The 20026-nt window shown below is 46.9% G+C and overlaps 1 protein-coding gene across 3 annotated transcripts in view; it reads left to right on the forward strand.

Moving 5' to 3' along the window:
- Nucleotides 1–20026, forward strand: part of DDX27 (DEAD-box helicase 27) — a 22550-nt gene continuing 2524 nt past the window's right edge. Inside the window, exons 1-21 of one of the 3 annotated variants that reach the window (XR_010405873.1) lie at nucleotides 1–182; nucleotides 2137–2283; nucleotides 4159–4218; nucleotides 4470–4635; nucleotides 5186–5226; nucleotides 5352–5438; nucleotides 6125–6230; nucleotides 7646–7819; nucleotides 8481–8631; nucleotides 11077–11176; nucleotides 11339–11480; nucleotides 12395–12548; nucleotides 13396–13477; nucleotides 13572–13749; nucleotides 14941–15047; nucleotides 15238–15340; nucleotides 16843–17135; nucleotides 17212–17335; nucleotides 17868–17955; nucleotides 18529–18603; nucleotides 18731–18828. Coding sequence is in view for 2 of the 3 variants with exons in the window: in XM_045885920.3 (XP_045741876.2) it covers nucleotides 90–182; nucleotides 2137–2283; nucleotides 4159–4218; nucleotides 4470–4635; nucleotides 5186–5226; nucleotides 5352–5438; nucleotides 6125–6230; nucleotides 7646–7819; nucleotides 8481–8631; nucleotides 11077–11176; nucleotides 11339–11480; nucleotides 12395–12548; nucleotides 13396–13477; nucleotides 13572–13749; nucleotides 14941–15047; nucleotides 15238–15340; nucleotides 17041–17135; nucleotides 17212–17335; nucleotides 17868–17955; nucleotides 18529–18603; nucleotides 18731–18749 (2292 nt within the window). In the remaining variant the exon portion in view is untranslated. Of the gene's footprint in view, nucleotides 183–2136; nucleotides 2284–4158; nucleotides 4219–4469; nucleotides 4636–5185; nucleotides 5227–5351; nucleotides 5439–6124; nucleotides 6231–7645; nucleotides 7820–8480; nucleotides 8632–11076; nucleotides 11177–11338; nucleotides 11481–12394; nucleotides 12549–13395; nucleotides 13478–13571; nucleotides 13750–14940; nucleotides 15048–15237; nucleotides 15341–16842; nucleotides 17136–17211; nucleotides 17336–17867; nucleotides 17956–18528; nucleotides 18604–18730; nucleotides 18829–20026 lie in introns of those variants that run through there. The other 2 variants (XM_045885920.3, XM_064573332.1) reach the window with 2 other exon arrangements.

The raw sequence follows: 20026 nt of genomic DNA on the forward strand, positions 1-20026 counted from the left end.
AGCACATGCGCAGTGACGACGAGGAGGCCGTCGGAAAGTAAGGGCCGGCCTGTGTGCGAGCTGGTTTCCGGAAGTGGTGCTGTGGCAGCATGCTCGAGGAGCTGGGTTTAATCGGGACCATAGGCGAAGATGACGAGGTGCCAGGGGATCCTGAGTCTGACTCCGGAGACGAGGAAGAGGAGGTATGAGCCGATCGGGGTTGGGGACGCGGCGGCGTGCAGATTTCCGTGATTGCTTCCCTTCTCCGTGATTCCTCGGGCCCCTGCCCCTAGCTCCTCAGCATCCTCCTGCCAGGCCGGCAAGTGTCCCTGGAAGGGGACCCCAAGATCTTCCTCAGTTTGGTCGCCACTCGCTTTTCCTCACCTCTGCGCCTGTGCCGGTAACGCGCCGTGTCGTCTTGGCGAACTTAGTACCCATTCACTGGTGTTGAATCCGGGCTCTATGTAATAGATCATAGAGATCCAGGGGCCAAGCCAGTCGTGGTTCCTCATCAGGGGTTCGTTCATTAAGCCAGTATTCATTGACGTGGAGGCCATGGAACACCCGGGTGGAGGTGTCTGTAGGCTATACCTAGTGTTCAGCGTTCGGGACACAGCAGTGAACAAGATGGGCAAGGACACCACTCTTCTGAAGCTTATGCTGGGTGGGAGGGTTACAGGCATTAAGCAGTGTGGCAGTTAAAAGAGGAACAGTGTCATGAAAAAGGGGCTCACCCTACAAAGATCCAGCCCAGGTGTTTGCCCCACTGTGGCCTCATCTGCCTACAGACACCTCCACCTGGGTGTCCCATGGCCTCCACGAATTCAGCTTTACCAAAGCTGAACTCGGGTCTCCCTCACCTTCCCAACCTGCTCCATCTCAAGCCAGAAACCTAAGCATCATCCTTGACAGCTGCTTCCTTCTCACTCCCCTCCAGTTTCGTTCAGGCTAGCTCAGCTCTTTTAACTTCTCCCCCTTTTCCTAGCTCACCCTAGACCAGGCCACTGCCACCTTGTGCCTGGAGACCCAGCATCCTAAGGTACCTGGTCTCCAGCCTTTCTCTTGCCCGCCGCCCCCCCCCCCCCCCCCCCGCCCCATTCACTACTTAGCAGCAGCTAGAATGATCTTTTCATTTCTTGAATGGAAAACTATTATTAAAAAGGACTGGAGCAAATATGGCAAATGATAATGACGAAGTTAAAATATGAAGTTCTGTACAGCTAGAAATGATATGTAATCATTATTAATAATGAACTTTAGGGTGAGAGTTCTTTTTTTTTTTTAAGATTTTATTTATTTATTTGAGAGAGAATGAGATAGAGAGAGAGCATGAGAGGGGGGAGGGTCAGAGGGAGAAGCAGACTCCCTGCTGAGCAGGGAGCCCGATGCGGGACTCGATCCCAGGACCCTGGGATCATGACCTGAGCCGAAGGCAGTCGCTTAACCAACTGAGCCACCCAGGCGCCCTAGGGTGAGAGTTCTTACGAGTTCTTACGAGATTGTTTAACTCAGTGAGGAAAAAAGGTCAGTTTCTAGTTCTCAGAAGCCATAAATCAGTCAGTCTTCCTTTCCAGTTTTTAGATGTTTGGGTTTTTGTGTTTCTTTTTTTTTTTTTTTTTAAGATTTTTTATTTATTTGACAGAGAGAGACACAGCAAGAGAGGGAACACAAGCAGGGGGAATGGGAGAGGGAGAAGCAGGCTTCCCGCCGAGCAGGGAGCCCGATGTGGGGCTCGATCCCAGGACCCCGGGATCATGACCTGAGCCGAAGGCAGACGCTTAACGACTGAGCCACCCAGGCGCTCCCAATGATTGGTTTCTAACTTAATTGAATTGCTGCAAGAGAAGAAAGTCTGTATGATATTGATTCTTTGAAAGTTTTTGAAGATTTGCTTAAAGGCCTCTTGTGTGATCAGTTTTTGCACCTATTCCATGTTTGTTCAGAATGTGCACTCTCTAGCGGTTGATGCAGCGTTGTCTATAATGTTCACAGGAGCGAAGCTTGTTGATTGTGCTCTTCAGATTTTCTGCACTTATTTTTTGTCTGCTTAATCTGTCAGTTACTGAGAGAGCCACGTTAAGATCTCCCATGACAATTGTAGATTCCTGTTCTGTGTTGTTTCAGCCCTGTAATCATCCTGCTTCTCCCTCTTTTCAGGGGCCCATCGTGCTGGGCAGAAAGCAGAAAGCCTTGCAGAAGAACCGGAGCACTGATTTCAACCCTGACTTCGTTTTCACTGAGAAGGAGGGGGCATACGATGGCAGCTGGGCCATGGCCGATGTCATGAGCCAGCTCAAGAAGAAGGTGAGAACGGACAGTGATTGGCAGTTCCAGGCCGTGGGCTATTGAGGTTGGACAGTAGGTTTTGGGGTCTAACCTCACTGCCTTTTGCCATCTGCTTACATTCAGCAAATGCTGGAACTCTTGGAAATATGTAGTGTAGTTTTGATGGGGTGGGGAGAAGAGTCACAAAAACCCCCAGTCTTGATTAAAACCAAAGTGTAAAATGTTGCAACATAGATTTATTACAGACTAATTACAAACACATGAATTGATCTACAGATGATATTTTAAAGTATCAGAAATATCTTTTTTTCTTTTTTTAAAGATTTTTATTTATTTATTTGAGAGAGAGAGAATGAGAGAGAGCACACGAGAGGGGGGAGGGGCAGAGGGAGAAGCAGACTCCCTGCCGAGCAGGGAGCCTGATGCGGGACTCGATCCTGGGACTCCAGGATCATGACCTGAGCCGAAGGCAGTCGCCCAACCAACTGAGCCACCCAGGCGCCCAAAGTATCAGAAATATCTTATTTCCTTCATTAGAAGATGTCCATGACGGCTTTTCCTGGAGGGGGGCATGATGAACTCAGATTAACTTCTGTATATATATTAAGGGAGACCATTCCTGATATTATACACACTAAAATGTGAAAACGTTTCAGAGGAAATCTGGTAATACTGGTCTACTGGTTTAGGAATACCAAATATTACATATAAATTGCTTGACTTAGAAAAGAAGTGGGCATAGCTATGTTAAAATGGTCTCTTTTTGTAGGTGTTCTCTCCTTGTTTTGAATACTAGAGAGAAACCTTTGTTACATTAGTTTGTAACAAAGAACAATCTAGCATGCACCCTTGGTAGTAGTGTTTTGATCTGCCCCACAGACGCTGTCATTCTGTCACTTGCCAGGTGATCTCACTGTTTAGGGTCCCTGGTTCCCACATAGCATAGCCAAAGCTGCCACAGATGTCACCGTCATCTGCTTATTTGTCAAGATCCCATGTTTTCCTTTGAATCCGGTGAGCGAGCTAGAAGGTGCATCAGCGACATTTTCCATTCCATGGGCCTCAAAGAGAAATGCTGCAGAAATAGCACAGAGCTATTTACACCAGACTCTCTTGGTGTTCTGATTAAAATCAACTAGCATTGCCTTTTCATGGTTACCTGGACAGGATTTCTTTGTGATTTTTTTTTTTTTTTCCTTTTCAGTACTTTTTCAGAGAATGCCAGAGAAATTTTCCTTTTTCAAAATAATTATGAAATGTTTGTTTCCCTGTTCCATGTTTTGATGAAAGTTCACTCCAGGTTCACTTAACAAATTTTACATTTGTTCCCAGGTCCGGGTATATAGGCCCCATGTAATTAAAGACTTGGTCTTATAAAGCTTGCAGTCCAGCAGGGTAAAAGATAAGTAAACAAATAATTATAAATACAAAAACAAATAGTTAATTGTAGTCGTGGCAAATGCCGTGGCAGTTCAGGGTGCTTTGAGCATAGGTAAAGGAGGCCTGCCATTACTTACCCTTTCTAAAAGTTTCAGCAGAATTTGCTTTGATTTCAGCCTTTAATTGCTAGGCTAAATTCTGTCTGATTGGCATGGGGAAGGATTTTTCTAAGTAGCATTCAGCTATAAATGTGACATCTCTTGGTAATTCTGTTCTTCTTAATAGTAAACACCTTCCAAAATGTGGATGTTCTTCTTGGTTCCAGGTAAAGATTTTTCACACTTGACTATTTATTTGTTTTGTTGTTGTTGTGAATAATCTGCAGATTGATTAATCTATCCAAGGACAGACGAGCCTCTTGTGTATTAACATTGGAGACCCAACCCTCAGAGAAACCTTGCTTTGTCTCTTTCCCATATATATGCTTCTTATTCATCTTATTTTTATCTGCAGAGGGCAGCCACTACATTAGATGAGAAGATTGAGAAAGTTCGCAAGAAAAGGAAAGCAGAGGTGAGAAAGCAAAGCAGGTACTTCTCTGTGGAAAGCCCTGAGCTTTGCCCTCCACACGACCCCACCATTTTTCTTTAAGCCTGAATTGGAGTGCGGGGGTGCAGACAGGCTTCTCTGTGTGTCTGTTGTTAATAATCACTGAGAGTCCACAGAGCGTTCTGCCCAGGCTGGAGAGCATGGTATTGCTCTTCAGAGGTTCTAGATTTCTTGAAGTTTGTAGTTGCCTTGCTTTACTATAATATTTTTTCCAGGATAAAGAAGCTAAGTCTGGGAAGTCAGAGAAGGAGAAAGAAGCAAAGGAGGGCTCTGAACCAGAGGAGCAGGAAGACCCTGAAGGGAAAGATGAGGAAGGCCCAGAAGATGAAGACTCAGAGACCGATTACTCGTCAGCTGATGAGAACATCCTCACCAAAGCAGGTGGGCGTTACAGAGACGCTGTCGGAAACGGGGACAGGAAATTGGAACGAGTCCACCTTTCCTTTGTAGGACTTCCTGTGTTCTTCTACAGTCACATTTAAGATCTCCATATTGAACTCCTAGCTTCTCTTTTTTCCTTGGGGTTTTGTTAGGGTTGTTGTACTTTGCTGGCAGACCATACCCTTTCCCTCCTCCCCAGCCCCACACAGCTGCTGGCACCTCTAAGACTCAGACTTATTTGGGGTTATAGGTCCCCCACATCCCACCTCAGATGGGCCCAGCCGCGTGGTGGGTCCTTCGTAAATATTTCTTGCAGAAAGGAGTGCTCGAGCATGATAATAGAGTGCAGTGGTTGAGAGCCTGGCCTCTGGAACTTGCCGAGCTTGCTGCACGTGTCCTCACTGTCAAATGAAGCTAATGAGAGTAGCCCCCTCAGGCTGTTGTGTGGATTCAGTGAGGTAGCTACAGAAAGCACTTAGGACAGCGGCTAGCAGATTATAAATGCTCAGTAAGTACGAGCCCTGATGGTCAGCTCTATTTTTCTCCACAGATACACTCAAAGTAAAGGAGCGGAAGAAGAAGAAAGGACAAGTGAGCATGAGCATGGAAAAGAGCATGCAGCTTATTTTTGCAACCTGACAGGACTTTAAGGCCAGTTAGTTTCCTTGGGCCCATTTTGCTGAATTCTCATTCTGTCTTTTGATTTCCTGGTGTAGGAAACAGGAGGATTTTTTGAAGATGCATCTCAGTATGATGAAAACCTCTCATTCCAGGACATGAACCTTTCCCGCCCTCTTCTGAAGGTAGTTGCTTCCTTTGGCAACCATGGAATTATTGCAATCACCCCTTAACTAGGCTCCCTGCCCTAAACTGGGCTCTTTGCCTCCCTAAATTCTGTTGTCCACACAGCTGTCAGAGAACCCTCTTAAAAAGTTCCATCTTGGCCTATTAATCCTTGCCCTTTCTGGTCTCCTCTGGTGATGTCTCCTAGCACTCATTCTGCTCTGGCCACCTTGGCCTCCTCCTTGGCCCTCAAACAGGTTAGGCGTTTTCTTCCTCAGGGCCTTTGCACTTACTGTTCCCTCTGCCTGGAAAGTTTTTCCAGTAATCTGGTTGGGGTGCTCCTCACCTCTTTCAGGGTTCTACTCAGTATCTTCTGCTCAGTGAGACTTTCCCTGACCCTACTATAAATCGTACTCGTTCCCAGCCCCCTTGAATGCTGTGGTTTTCTCCATATGGCATGTGATGATTTTTGGTCTTTTTCCCTACCAAACTGTAAGATTGCCAAGGGCAGGGTCTTTATTTCTTTGGTTTACTGCTGTATCTCAGTGCCTAGAACAGATCTCCCACGTAGTTGGCACTCGAATGTTTGTAGAATGAATGACTGGGAGGGACTGAAGGAGTCACCACCTGTGTGGAAACCTGCCTTGTTTGTTTCATGCTGAGACTCCTCCTCCCCATCCTGTATGACCCCATCTTTTCTCTTCAGGCCATTACAGCCATGGGCTTCAAGCAGCCCACCCCAATCCAGAAGGCATGCATACCTGTGGGTCTGTTGGGGAAGGATATCTGTGCCTGTGCAGCCACTGGGACAGGTATAAAGGATAGTGACTTGGGGGGTGGGGAGAGGAGGAGGCAGGAGGAGGATGTTCAACGTACAGCATGGGTCTAGGTTGATTTACACAAGGGCCACTTTGCTAAATATGCAAATACAAATTGTAATGCAATAACACTATATATTCTTGCTTATTAATTTCCCTTAAATCTCAACATATATTTTCCCATTTCTTTAAGTACTCTTCACTTTTTTTTTTTTTAAAGATTTTATTCATTTATTTGACAGAGAGAGATACAGTGAGAGAGGGAACACAAGCAAGGGGAGTGGGAGAGGGAGAAGCAGGCTTCCCGCGGAGCAGGGAGCCCGATGCGGGGCTCGATCCCAGGACCCTGGGATCATGACCTGAGCTGAAGGCAGACGCTTAATGACAGAGCCACCCAGGTGCCCTAAGTACTCTTCACTTTTTAAAAATGGTTGTATAGTATTCTGTTATATAGCTGTTTCTGCTTTATAATTAACTGCACTAATATATAATGTGCTGAACATTTTTTACTCCTATGACTGGGGATTATGTATAAATAAAGGTGACCTTCATGAGACCCCCTGAAATCTATAACCTGTAACTATTCCTATTAGGGTGTCTCTGATCATGATCTCTTGTTGCTGCCATAATAAGAGTAAAGATTTTTTTTTTAATTTAAGAGGGGCCGGGGGAGAGGGAAAGGGAGAGAGTGAATCCTCAAGCAGACTCCCTGCTGAGAGCGGAGCCCAGTGCAAGGCTTTATCCCATGACCCTGAGATCATGACCTGATCTGAAATCAAGATTCAGACGCCCAACCAACTGAGCCATCCAGGTGCTGCAATAGGAGTAAAGATTTTATGAAACAGACTTTCATCATGGTGTTCTGTATCAGTAAATTATAGAGTAGAAGTAGTCACATGACAGAATATTATGCAACCATTTGAAAGTAAAGAGTATTTAAAGAAACAGGAAATATGGTTTTTTTGTTTTTGTTTTTAAGTGATCTCTACGCCCAGCATGGGGCTCAAACTCATAACCCCAAGATCAAGAGCTGCATGCTCTACCAACTGAGCCAGCCAGGTGTCCCTGTTATGCTTTTTTTGAAAGGGATTACTGAACAGAATATATAGTGTTACTGCATTAAATTTTTAATTTTTATATTTCTGTCCATTAAGAAAAATGTTGGTAATCTAGATACCATTAGGTTAATGTTTATCTCTGGTTGGCTGAACTGTGGGTGATTTTTATTATTTTCATATTTTTTTTGTACTTCTCAGATTTTTTACGTTGGCCCTGTGAAAAAAAGCTTTATGAAAAAAAAGTTGCTTCATTTCCCCTTGAGCATATATGTAGGTCTTCTGGGCTCAGGTGAAAACCTGAACCTTGAAGGGACTGAAGCTCCTCTCACTGGTTCCTGCTGCCTTCTCCAGGTAAAACTGCTGCTTTCGCCTTGCCTGTCTTGGAGCGTCTGATCTACAAACCCCGCCAGGCTCCTGTCACGCGCGTGCTCGTGCTGGTTCCCACCCGAGAACTGGGCATCCAGGTGCACTCCGTCACCAAGCAGCTGGCTCAGTTCTGCAACATCACCACCTGCCTGGCCGTGGGTGAGTGTCTGGCGGCCCCTGAGAGACTGTGAAGTGGTGGAGGGTGGGTGTGCCCCACCATCTGAGGATGACAAGTATCAGGAAAGCCTTCCTGTGATTAAACCCACTTGAAAAACCAGATGAGGTGTTTTCAGAGTAGAGAGCTTGGGGGGAAGGGAGAGGGTTTCACTGAGATTTAACGAGCCTTAAAAAATGAAACTTCAAAATTCAGGGCAAAAAAATTTTCTTGGGACTGAACAAATTTAGGATGTAATTTTTGCTTTGTATGAATAGAGAATCAAATATTTGGGGCAGAATTTTTCTGTTGATATTCTATGGTACTGTTCTCCAACCTTCATGTAATCCTCTCTGTGCAGTGGGAAGGCAAAGGGGATGGAGAAATTGTTTGCTTTGACAGCTGCTTCTGTCAGTCCTTGGGTGTTTGAATCCTTCGGTTCTGAAGTGCCCTCATGTCATCATCTTTTTTCACACTTAGCATAGTTGTAATGAAATAATCTGTCTCTCCCAATGTCTTGTAAAATCCACACAGGCGGGGCCTTTGTCAGTCTTGTTCTCTGCTGTTTCCCTGGCATCTGGCATGGGACGTGGCAGGTGGCAGGGCCCAGTCCAGACTGTTGAACAACTGACTGACTTGGCCACTTGGCGGGGCTCTTCTCTGCAGGAGGCTTGGATGTGAAGTCTCAGGAAGCAGCTCTGAGGGCAGCGCCCGACATCCTCATCGCCACCCCAGGCCGGCTCATCGATCATCTCCACAACTGCCCTTCCTTCCACCTGAGCAGTATTGAGGTGCTCATCCTGGATGAGGCTGACAGGTACACCTGAAATGGTGGGGCCCCAAGTGCTCCAGGGTCCTGGGGGCCACACCCCAGAAGAGAACCTGCTTCTGCATTAGTCTTCATGGATCTTGCCATGGCCATGTGTGCGATGACAGTTCAGCTGCTCACATCTGGACATCTGTTCATCATTAGTCTGGATTATCCTGCCTTTTTTCTCTCTCTGTGATGTAATGGTTAAGAGGGAGGGTAAATCAAATTCTGGCTCTGCCATTTCCTAACTGAGATTTGGAAATATTATTTAGATTCTTTGTTTGTTTAAGCTTTTTAAAATTTTTAAGTAATCCCTATACTCAACATGGGACTCGAGCTCATAACCCTGACATCAAGAGTAGCATGCTCCACCAGCTGAGCCAGGCAGGCACCCCTTTTACTTAGATTCTAAAGCAAATCTCTTCTTGTTTGTGAGGGATAAGAATTACACCCCCTTTCATGGTGTGGAGGATTCCACGAGGAATACAGTAGAGTGGCAGTGCACGGTGAGGACTCAACAAACAGCCTCTATTACTGTGGTAGGGGACTCCCTGCCTCCCTCTTCTCTCATACGGGTCCCATCTGTTGCCCTCTTTCCTTCATGACCGAACAGAACGAACCTCAGTGAACTGGACTCATGATCAGAGTGGGGGCAGGGGAAGGAGGCCACAAGCCCAAAGCCCATTCAGATTTACTCTCCAATTGAAGCATCTCCAAACTAAAGAGGTCCTGAGCTGAGCTTCGGACCCCATATGCCCCTCCCTCCCTTTCCCATCTCCGGCCATGGCAGCTCTGTCCTCCCAGTGGTTCAGGCCAGAATTGTTTGCATCGCTCGTGTCCTCATCTCCCACCCACAAAGCATCCATTGGGAAGTCCTATCAGCACAGCCCCACGTAGGGGCTTCTGCGCTTTCTGTCCCCTCAGCTTGGAATGACCTGTACCTTCCTCAGGTTTCTGCTCCAGTTGTCACTTATCCGAAGGGCCTTTGCTGGCCACTGTCTACAACAGTTCCTGCTTTCCACTCTCTGAGGTGCTATGCCTCTCCAACCTCCTACATTGTCACCTGAATGCCTGTGTGGTGGTTGTGACCCTTCTCTCCTCTGGAACATATTTATGAGGGGCTGGCTTTGTGCTGCTTGCTGCTCTGTGCCCAGGGTTGCGTCTAGTATGCAGCACATGCTCAGTAAGTGTTCGTTGAATAACTGATTGATTTCCCCAGAGCAAATGAACCATTCTTGAGTCATGAGGGAGGTAAAGGAGATCTTTCTGAGCAAAGGGAATGTGATCTGATTGAGGTTTTAAAGGGGAAGGGAACTGTCTTCTTAAAAAATGTTAAAGTCTCGGGCGCCTGGGTGGCTCAGTCGTTAAGCGTCTGCCTTCGGCTCAGGTCATGATCCCGGGGTCCTGGGATCGAGTCCCACATCGGGCTCCCTGCTCCGCGGGAGGCCTGCGTCTCCCTCTCCCACCCCCCCTGCTTGTGTTCCTGCTCTCACTATCTCTCTCTCTGTCAAATAAATAAATAAAAATCTTTAAAAAAAAAAAATGTTAACGTCTCAGAAGACCAAGAAAGGCTGTGGATGTTTCCTATTAAGGAGATCAAGGACCATGACAAGTAAATGCGGTACGTGATGCTCACCTGGAGCCTGAACTGGGGAAGAAATACTGTGAAGGACTGAGTCAGCTGAACAAATTGGAGTCAGAGTAATCCTCTGACTAATATTACCTACAAAGACAAAAAGGTTTCTTTACAGTGAATAGAACTGGTCAATACCACCTCAGTCATGTGATCAAACTCACGTCAGTGGTACTGGAACAAACGGACAGTCTGTGTCTCCTGATGGAGAGGGAAGTACAAAGCCGCACCCCTGCACGTTCTCGCCTCCATGAGTTACTGAATCCAGTCACTGGGAAATGAGCAAAGACAATGTAAAAAGCTTGAGGAGACTTCTGTAGATTAAGGGAGACTGAAGAAACATGACAACCAATGCAACATAGGAACTTCAGTTTCCTGGATTAAAAAAATAAAAAGATAGCTATAAAATGACATTTTGGGGACAATTAGGGATATTTGAACTTGGACTGTACTTCAGGTATTATTCAAACACTTAAATGTTTGGGGTGTGATAATGACATGATGGTTATATAGGAGAAGGTCTTTTCTTAGGCAATGTGTGCTGGGATGGTTAGGGGTAAGGTGTTGTGATGTCTGCCACTTACTCATGTATAGTTCAGAAAAAAGAAAAAAGATAAAGCAAATGTGGCCCAATGCTAGTTCTTGATGAATCTTGGTGAAAGGGTAAACTAACAATATTAATACATAAGTAAATAAACAAGCCTGAAATGTAACCAGTTACAACATCAGAACATCAGCTTGTCTGATGTTTTCTGTCCATCATTGTGACAGATGTGAGCTCAGTCCATTTCTCTTGATTCCTTCTCCCTGCTCGTCAGGATGCTGGACGAGTACTTCGAGGAACAGATGAAGGAAATCATCCGGATGTGTTCCCACCATCGCCAGACCATGCTCTTCTCAGCCACCATGACAGACGAGGTGGGCCACAGGAATTCTGCTTGGTGGGGTGAATGCAGAGGACCCAGGCTGGGCTGCAGGGGGTGGCCTGGGGCAAGCATGGCTTGCCTCCGCCCCCATCCCCACCCCCTACCCCCCACCTCCTGGCAGATGAGTGAGCATCCCTGTGTTTGTGCTGGGCAGGTAAAAGATCTGGCTTCTGTTTCCTTGAAGAATCCTGTCCGAATATTTGTAAACAGCAACACGGATGTGGCCCCCTTCCTGCGGCAGGAGTTCATCCGGATCCGGCCGAATCGGGAAGGGGACCGGGAAGCCATCGTGGCAGGTGAAAGCCCAGGGAGGGACTGGGCAGGGGGGTGCTGGACTCCCTTGGCCCTGTGGGTGGCACACTCAAGCGGCTGGGTGTTGCCTGGCACTTCTTCTGACGGGTTCCCCTGACCTGTTGCGTGGTACTGCCATTAATGTGCTCTGCCACTTTGGCCTTGGGTCCTTCCCCCTTTCTTCTGTCACCTCACCTCCCTCCCACAGTCCAGTCCTCCTTAGGTACTGCTGAACGCCCAGCCACTTCCCCCAAAACTGCCCCTCTGGCCCTTGGTTTAACCTGCTGCCTCTCTTGCCTGAATTGTTGCAGTGGCCTTGGACTAGGCTCCTACTCCCACTCTTGTCCCTTGGTGACCATTCTCCACACTGCAGATCATTTAAAATGATCATTTACAAGCGAACATCACTCATGTTATCTCCCTATTTACAACGGTCGGGTGTCTCCCATTGCTTTCAGTCCACAGTCCACACTCCCTAGGGAGTCCTGTACAGCCCTCTGGGACCTGGCCCCTGCCTACCTGGAGTCCTCAGCCTGGGTGCCCAGCCATACTCTCCTGCTTCCGTTCTCTCAAACACACCAAGCTTGTCCTGCCTTGCCTATTTCTTCACGTTTGCTCCTTCCTTCCTCTGCCTGGAATCTTTCCTCAAATCTTGTGAACAAGCCTGCCCTGTCATTTAGCCTAACATCACCTCTTTAGAGAGGCCAGCCCTAAAACTGCCTCTCCATCTTCCCTTCCCTCTCTCACAGCATTTGTCACCCTTGGGAATTGGGAATTGGCTTCTCTGTGTCCTGGACTGGGAGCCTCACAAGGCAGGGACCTTGCCTGTCTCCCCCAGTGCCAGCCACATCAGCTCCTTCACAGGTGTGGAGGGAGTCTATCGGAGGTGGCTTCCAGCTCAATCTTCTCTCCCCACCAGCTCTGCTGACAAGAACCTTCACTGACCATGTGATGCTGTTCACCCAGACCAAGAAGCAGGCCCACCGCATGCACATCCTTCTGGGGCTCCTGGGGCTGCAGGTGGGCGAGCTCCACGGCAACCTATCACAGACGCAGCGGCTGGAGGCGCTCCGGTAAAGTTCAGGGGGCTGAGGCTCCCTCCCATCCTTTAGAGAGGGCTCTCCTCATTGAGAGAGAGAGAATACCACCCAGAGGTTATGTTAGAGCGATTGCAGGGGATACAGACGGCACAGTCCCCCAGTGTAAAGATTTTAGTCCAGCTGCTGTAAGGTTAGGTCTTAGATACATTGAGAATTCCTCATAGTCTCGCAGAAGCTGACACTGATGCCCTAGGGCTTGAGTGTTGGAGCTGCTGAGAGGGGCCATGGCAGGAAATTCTGGCTTGGGAAGACAGCACATGTCCTGTTCTCTATAGCTTTTCCAGAGCAGTGGGCATACCTGGGTCTGTTAGAACGAGATTTGAAATCAAAGCCACCCACCATTTCCTGAGCATGTACTTTGCCACGTCCTGTGTTTTCCATGTGTTTTTGTTTAATTCTTGTAGAATGAAGTCATGCTTATAGGCCAGGAGGGACCCTTTAGAATTCTTCACCTGTCTGCATTTATCATAGGCAGCTGCAGGGTATTTTTTTTTTAAAAAGGCTGCTTTGAGCGGAGACATTTGCATTTGCTACTTCCTACAGTCTAGCTCTGTGGTTCCTGAACTTCCATATTTGTAGGAGTTGGGGCTTAAGGTGGTATAAACCAAACTATGTTTGTTCTATGTTACAGGATGTTTAAGGTGTCATGTGAGTATCAGATGGTCTGACGTTTAGGATCTCATTTAGATTATCACTGTGACAATCTGTACTCTGCTGCTTGAATCCAAAAGGATTTGTGTTCTCTCTGCTGGCTCAGCCTCCTGTGGAGCATTTTTGGGGTTGAGTATCCAGGTGAACATCTGTTTGTGGCTATTTCTAGGCGCTTTAAGGATGAACAGATCGACATCCTTGTGGCCACAGATGTGGCAGCCCGTGGACTTGACATCGAGGGGGTTAAAACGGTGAGCAGCCTCTGTCTTCCTTGAACTTTGCTGGGAGTCTTTTTGCCTCCTTGTGTTCTGTCTCTCTCCAACTGGTCTGACTTTGACCTTCCAGGTAATTAACTTCACAATGCCCAACACCATCAAGCATTACGTCCACCGGGTGGGGCGAACAGCGCGGGCTGGCAGGGCTGGGCGCTCGGTGTCTCTGGTGGGAGAAGAGGAGCGGAAGATGCTGAAGGAGATCGTAAAAGCCGCCAAGGCCCCCGTGAAGGCCCGGATACTTCCCCAAGGTGAGCAGGCACCACTGTAGCAGCTCAGGGCGGTTGGGGTGGGCAGGGTGGGTCCTGGATCAGACTCTGTGGGACAGAGCCAAGAGCAGAGGGTAATAGGTGAGAGTAGTCAGGAGCTGGATTTGAACTCCAGGCCTGCCACTTCCTTGCTGAGTGACCCTGGGCCGGTCTCCCCTTGCCCCTCTGTGTCTCTCTTTCTGTGAAAGGAAATGATGACAGACTTACACTTCGAGTGCCCCACTCATAGGTTATTTTCCAACCTTTGGGAAGAGAAGGCTTCTTCTTGGGGCAAAAGCCCTATTAATCACCACCCCCCTTCCTTTTGGTGGGGGAAAGAGGTCAGCACTTACTTGTTTTTAGATGTCTTTCGTTCATTTCTTTCTCATCTGCAGGGTCACATTCTTTGTTTTTTAAATTTATAAAAATAACATATATATATTCATTATTAGAAATTAGTAAATAAAAGCCAAAATGTAATTGCTTGTGGAAGAGCTCACCACTGTTAGCATTTAGGCACATATCCTTTGAGACCTTTATTCCATTTATACATGTCTTTTTTCTTTCATTTTTTTCATTTTCACTTAACTCATTCTATCAGCTAGCAATTATTGAGTACTACCAAGTGCCGGGTGCTGTTTATTCTATCCTAGGTATTAGGGATATAGCAGGAAACAAAACATCTGATACTCTGGTAGGAAGAAGACAATAAATAATAAGAGTAGATGTGATCCAGAATGTCAGGAGGAGAGATGCTGCTTTCGAAAGCTGTTTAGGAAAGGCCTCTGGACAGATGGCATTTGAGCTGAGTCCTAGATAAGAATGAGGTAACCATGAGCAGTCTGCAGACAGTGTGCCACGCAGAGAAAACCAGGGCAAAGCCTCTGAGGCAGGAGCGGACGCGGTGTGCGAGTCCGTGAAGGAAGAGCCAGAGAGGGCCCAGGGCACGGTGAGCAAGGGTGGAGATAGAAGCTCCGAGAGGTAGGCAGGGGCCACATGTAGGAGTTTGAAATTTATTCCAAGCGCAGCAGGCTCTTTGGGGGTGGGGTGAGGAGGGGGTGTGTTGTGAAGTGGAGAAGTCACCCATAAAAAACCCCAATTTTCTGTTGTCACTAAATACACATCTCTATTATTTTCATCAGTTACACAGTATTTATCCTTGTTTAAAAATTTTTGTCGTTCTCTTCCCTTGAGATGTCATCCTCAAATTCCGGGACAAGATTGAGAAGATGGAGAAGGACGTGTATGCAGTTCTGCAGCTAGAGGCCGAGGAGAAGGAGCTGCAGCATTCAGAAGCTCAGGTAGGGCTGCACCGAGACTGGGGCGGGGGGGGGGGCCTGCAGGGCGGGGCGGGAAGCGGGCCACGGCGGTCCCTGCCAGTCCTGCCCTGCCATACCCGGTGTCGGCCAGCCAGGTGCTGTCCTGCAGCTGCCGTGTGACATCTTAACAGTTGGTGCTGTCGTGGCAGCCACCCTTGTGCTGTCTCCACAGATCAACACAGCAAAGCGGCTCCTGGAGAAGGGGAAGGAGGCACCGAACCACGAGCCTGAGAGAAGCTGGTTCCAGACCAAGGAAGAGAGGAAGAAGGAAAAAAGTACGTTGGAGAGGTCCCTCAGAAAGCTGGGTCTGAGTTCTCCTGGAACTCAGCACAGCCACTGCTAGGCCTGTTCCCAGAAGAACTGAGAACAGGGACTCAGAGGCACACCGTATGCCGGTGTCCAGTGGCCAAGGGGTAGAAGCGACCTGTGTGTGTCAGCAGATGGACAGTCACAGGAGATGTGGTGGGCACGTCCCATAGAGGATGGTTTAGCCATAATGAAGTGGATACACACTGCAAGGGTGAACCTAAGTGAAATGATCCAGATGCAAAAGGACAAATAGATATGATCCTCCTTATATGAGGTAAATCCATAGATGCAGAAAGTAGAACAGAGATTACTAGGGGTTGTGGGGAGGGCGTTATGAACGGTTACAGAGCTTCTGTTTGGGGATGATGAAAAAGTTACAGAAACAGGTCACGGTGATGGTTGTGCAATCCTGTGCACATGATTAATGCCACCGAGTTGTGCACTTAAGAATGGGTAAGGGGTGCCTGGGTGGTGCAGTCAGGTTAAGTGTCCAACTTTCAGTTTCAGCTCAGATCGTGAGATCGAGCCCCGCATCGGGCTCTGCAGTCAGCACGGAGTCTACTTAAGACTGTCTCTCCCTCTCCCTCTGCCCTTCTCCCTGCTCTCTCTCTCTCAAATAAATAAACATTAAAAAAAAAATAAATGGGTAAAATGGCAAATCTTATGTTGTACCTGTTTTGCCACAATTAAAAAAAAAAAGTAGGTCAGGAATATTTATTTATAAGTATTCCCTGCCCTCCCCACCCCCCTTTTTATCACACAAATTCACATTTTTCTACACCTTGTTTTTTCCAGTTAATTTTATAGCTTAGATTTTATACAGGCACATACATAGCTGCCTTTTTTTTTTTTTTAATGGCTGCATAGTCTTCCATCATGTGGATAGATTATAATTTATTTAATTAATCCCCTGTTGAGGGACATTGAAGTTGTTTGTAATCTTTTGCTATTCCAGCCATGTAGTGAATTAACTGTACAAATGCCCTTTCACAATTAAGCACGTGCATTTGATTTGCAGGATAAATCCCCGAAAGTGAAATTGTAGGCTAGAGGATATGTGCATTTATTATTTTGTTAGGGATTGCAAAATTACCCTCCAAAGAGGTTGTACCAGCAATTTTTTTTTTTTAAAGATTTTATTTATTTATTTGACAGAGAGAGACAAAGCGAGAGAGGGAACACAAGCAGGGGGAGTGGGAGAGGGAGAAGCAGGTCTCCCACGGAGCAGGGAGCCCGATGCGGGACTCGATCCCAGGACCCTGGGATCATGACCTGAGCTGAAGGCAGACGCTTAACGACTGAGCCACCCAGGCGCCCTGTACCAGCAATTTAAGAAATACTGCCTATATCTGATGGGACAAAAAGGGTGCATGCATGTTAAATTTCTGTGTTAAACATAGTTATAACTATATGGCGGGAGGGTCTGGGAGTATAAGTGAACCAAATCATCTTTCACAACACGATGTAGATAACGAATGTCTCAAGTGGATTAATGGAGAAATAGTGGAACAAGCATGTTAGTGAGATGGAGAGGTAACCACCAGCAGAGGATGTGAGTTGCTGCTTCTCATTTTGAACTCTTATGTACCAATTTAAAATATGTGTACTTCTTTTAAAAAAAGATGTTAAACAGTACCTGAAATCTCGTACTCTCTCCTCATTCTAGTTGCCAAGGCTCTGCAGGAGTTTGACTTGGCCTTAAGGGGAAAGAAGAAGAGGAAAAAGTTTATGAAGGATGCCAAGAAAAAGGGGGAGATGACAGTAAGTGGTTGGGTCCCTGCCCAGTGGCATGGGTCAGCACTTCTGGTCTGTTCCGTACTCACATCATCCTTTCTAGGCAGAGGAAAGGTCCCAGTTTGAAATCCTGAAGGCACAGATGTTTGCTGAGCGCCTGGCCAAGAGGAACCGCAGAGCCAAGAGGGCCCGAGCAATGCCTGAGGAGGAGCCAGCAAGAGGCCCTGGTAGGCAGATGGGGAGCCCATAGGAGCTCGTAGGAAGGTTCTCCCTGAAACTTGTGCTTCTGGTCAGGGAGAAAATTGGAGGGTTAATAAGAGCCCATATTTTTTGAGTAATGTGTGTACCAGTATGTACAGCTATTTTTGGGTTCCCAAGTGGTGAAGTGACCCCATGGTTAGTGGGGAGAGCTAGGATCTGAACCCAGACCTTTCTGACTCGAGCCTAAGTCCTTACAAACTGCTCCTTGGAGGAGCAGGTCAGGGTAAAAAGAAGTGAAGTCAGTCTTCAGCCCATTTCACATTTCAGTGGTTCTTTTCACTTTGGGACTCTGCAATCATCCTTTGGAGTGGTTCATCACACCTGCCACTTCTGAATTCCTCATCCCTTCTCTGCTGGGATCCGATGTCTTGTTGCCATGTCAGTAAATCATCTGGCCAGAACATCCACTGAACTTGGAACCATTACCCTGAACTTAAGGATACGATTTAGAAGCTTGAGCCAAAGAGGACATATCTAACCCATGCTTTCTGTGCACAGCCAAGAAACAAAAGCAGGTGAAGAAATCTGTATTTGATGAAGAGCTTACCAACACAAGCAAGAAGGCCCTGAAACAGTATCGAGCTGGGTAGGGTTTTAAGTCATCATGGGGCTCTTTGTATTTTGATCAAAGCTATATACCTTCTTCCTCCTTCTGTACTCCCCAATTCCCATATACTTGTAGCTTTATAATATATAATTTTAAGGGTTCCTGTCTGACACCCCCCCCCCTGCCCCCCATCCCCAGCTAAGCCCATCTCTGGATCCCAGGGTGAGAACAGGAGGAAAGTGTTAAGGCCCTCCTGCCTTGGAGGTGAAAATTTCTGGTTCAGAAATAGACCTTTCTCTCAGGAGAGCTAGAAAGGCAAAGGATCATGGTTTGCTCTTAGGAATGTGTTACCCCCCACCCCCACCCCCAGATCAGTATCCCTTGGGCTGGGGTTGGGTTGGGGGTAGACGGAACTTCCAGTCTTTTTTTAAAGCTGGGCCCTGACTTCCACAATCCCACATTATCAGGTGGAAAGACCAGGCTTAGAACCTCAGGCCCTGAAAACGGTGCGTCAGTGACGCTGCTGCTTCATGTGGGAGCTGGGTGGGGGCGGCAATGAGACATTGTCTGTCTGTCGGGCTTCATTTCAGTGTCTCATCTTCTCACTCGCAGCCCCTCCTTTGAAGAAAGAAAACAGTTGGGCTTGCCCCACCAGAGACGAGGAGGAAACTTTAAGTCTAAATCCAGGTAATGTTTGCCCTTTTGGAGGGCCAGAGGTTGTGCCTGTTGGGGATTGGACCTTTCATGGGAAAGCTCCTCCTTCCTCTTCCTGGCTTTGGGAGTTGGGTCTTTACTCTGCGGATTTTCTTCATAGGTACAAGAGGAGGAAGTAGCCATGTTGGCCTGAAGTTCATGGGGCAGCCCTTAGATCCCTTCCTTGTGGGAAGTCATCCTGGCTTGGTCTCTTCTCTCTCCATTTGTGAAAAAAAATTTTTTAAATGTCAAGTCTGTATCATTTGTACATTAAAAAAAGAATGTGGGGCGCCTGGGTGGCTCAGTTGGTTAAGCGACTGCCTTCGGCTCAGGTCATGATCCTGGAGTCCCAGGATCGAGTCCCGCATCAGGCTCCCTGCTCGGCAGGGAGTCTGCTTCTCCCTCTGACCCTCCTCCCTCTCATGCTCTCTGTCTCTCATTCTCTCTCTCAAATAAATAAATAAAATCTTTAAAAAAAAAATTAAAAAAAAAAAAAAGGAAAAAAAGAATGTAAGGTCGGGGGGGTGTTGGTCTGCGGAGTTACTTCCTAAGCATCCCTGTGAGTCAGCCAAGGCTCTTCTTGTTGATTAACTTTCAAATAAAGAAGATACCAAATGGGGGGGTGCCTGGCTGGCTCAGAGAAGTGTACGACTCTTGATCTTGGGGTTGTGAGTTTGAGCCCCGTGTAGGGTGTAGAAAAAAACAACAACAAATAGAAGTATATTTTGGGAGGGAGAATAAACCAATCTGAATTGTATATTTTATTCTTCTGTTCATCCCTCAATAGCATAGTCTACCCCATCTACTTCCAATGCATCTTGATGCTTGTAGAGGAGCTGGATGTGGAGGAAGTTCTTCCTAGAAGTTCTCTTGATGTCTGTCTGTCCTAGAACTAAGAGCTGTCATCCACTGAGCATCAGCCATGTACCAGACATTCTGTGTACTGAGTGCTGTCTCATTAAATTCATTACACTCTGTGGGAGAGGTAGTCATCCCCCTTTTGCACATAAAGAAACAGAGTGTTCAGAAAAAATGGAGTAATTTTCCAAAGTTACACTGGGAGTTCAGGTTTTTGAAACCAGGGTCTACCTGAACCCATACTGACTGTGCTATGGAAGTGCTACTGGAGAGATGGAAGCTCAAAGGGGACACAAGGAATCCCAGATAAATTTGCTCCTTGTTGCAAAAAACAGCTTTTACCCTGTAGAGTGTGGTTCTCATCCTTTCTGAATCATAGGTTCCTTTGACAACTAGATGAAGGATCGGAGATATCTCTTGAGAAAATTGTTATGGTTGTAGTCTGTCCTATATAATTTCAAGTACATACACACCACCCCCACCAGCTCAAAAATCGTAATAGTTACCCAGTAGCACATATCCTTGACATTAAAAGAATGTGTTCAAAGGTATTCATTTA

This window comes from Mirounga angustirostris, unplaced genomic scaffold (assembly GCF_029215605.1).
Source record: "Mirounga angustirostris isolate CCGP_5_RB_7025 unplaced genomic scaffold, mMirAng1.0.hap1 SCAF_10, whole genome shotgun sequence".
NCBI classification, from domain to species: Eukaryota; Metazoa; Chordata; class Mammalia; order Carnivora; family Phocidae; genus Mirounga; species Mirounga angustirostris.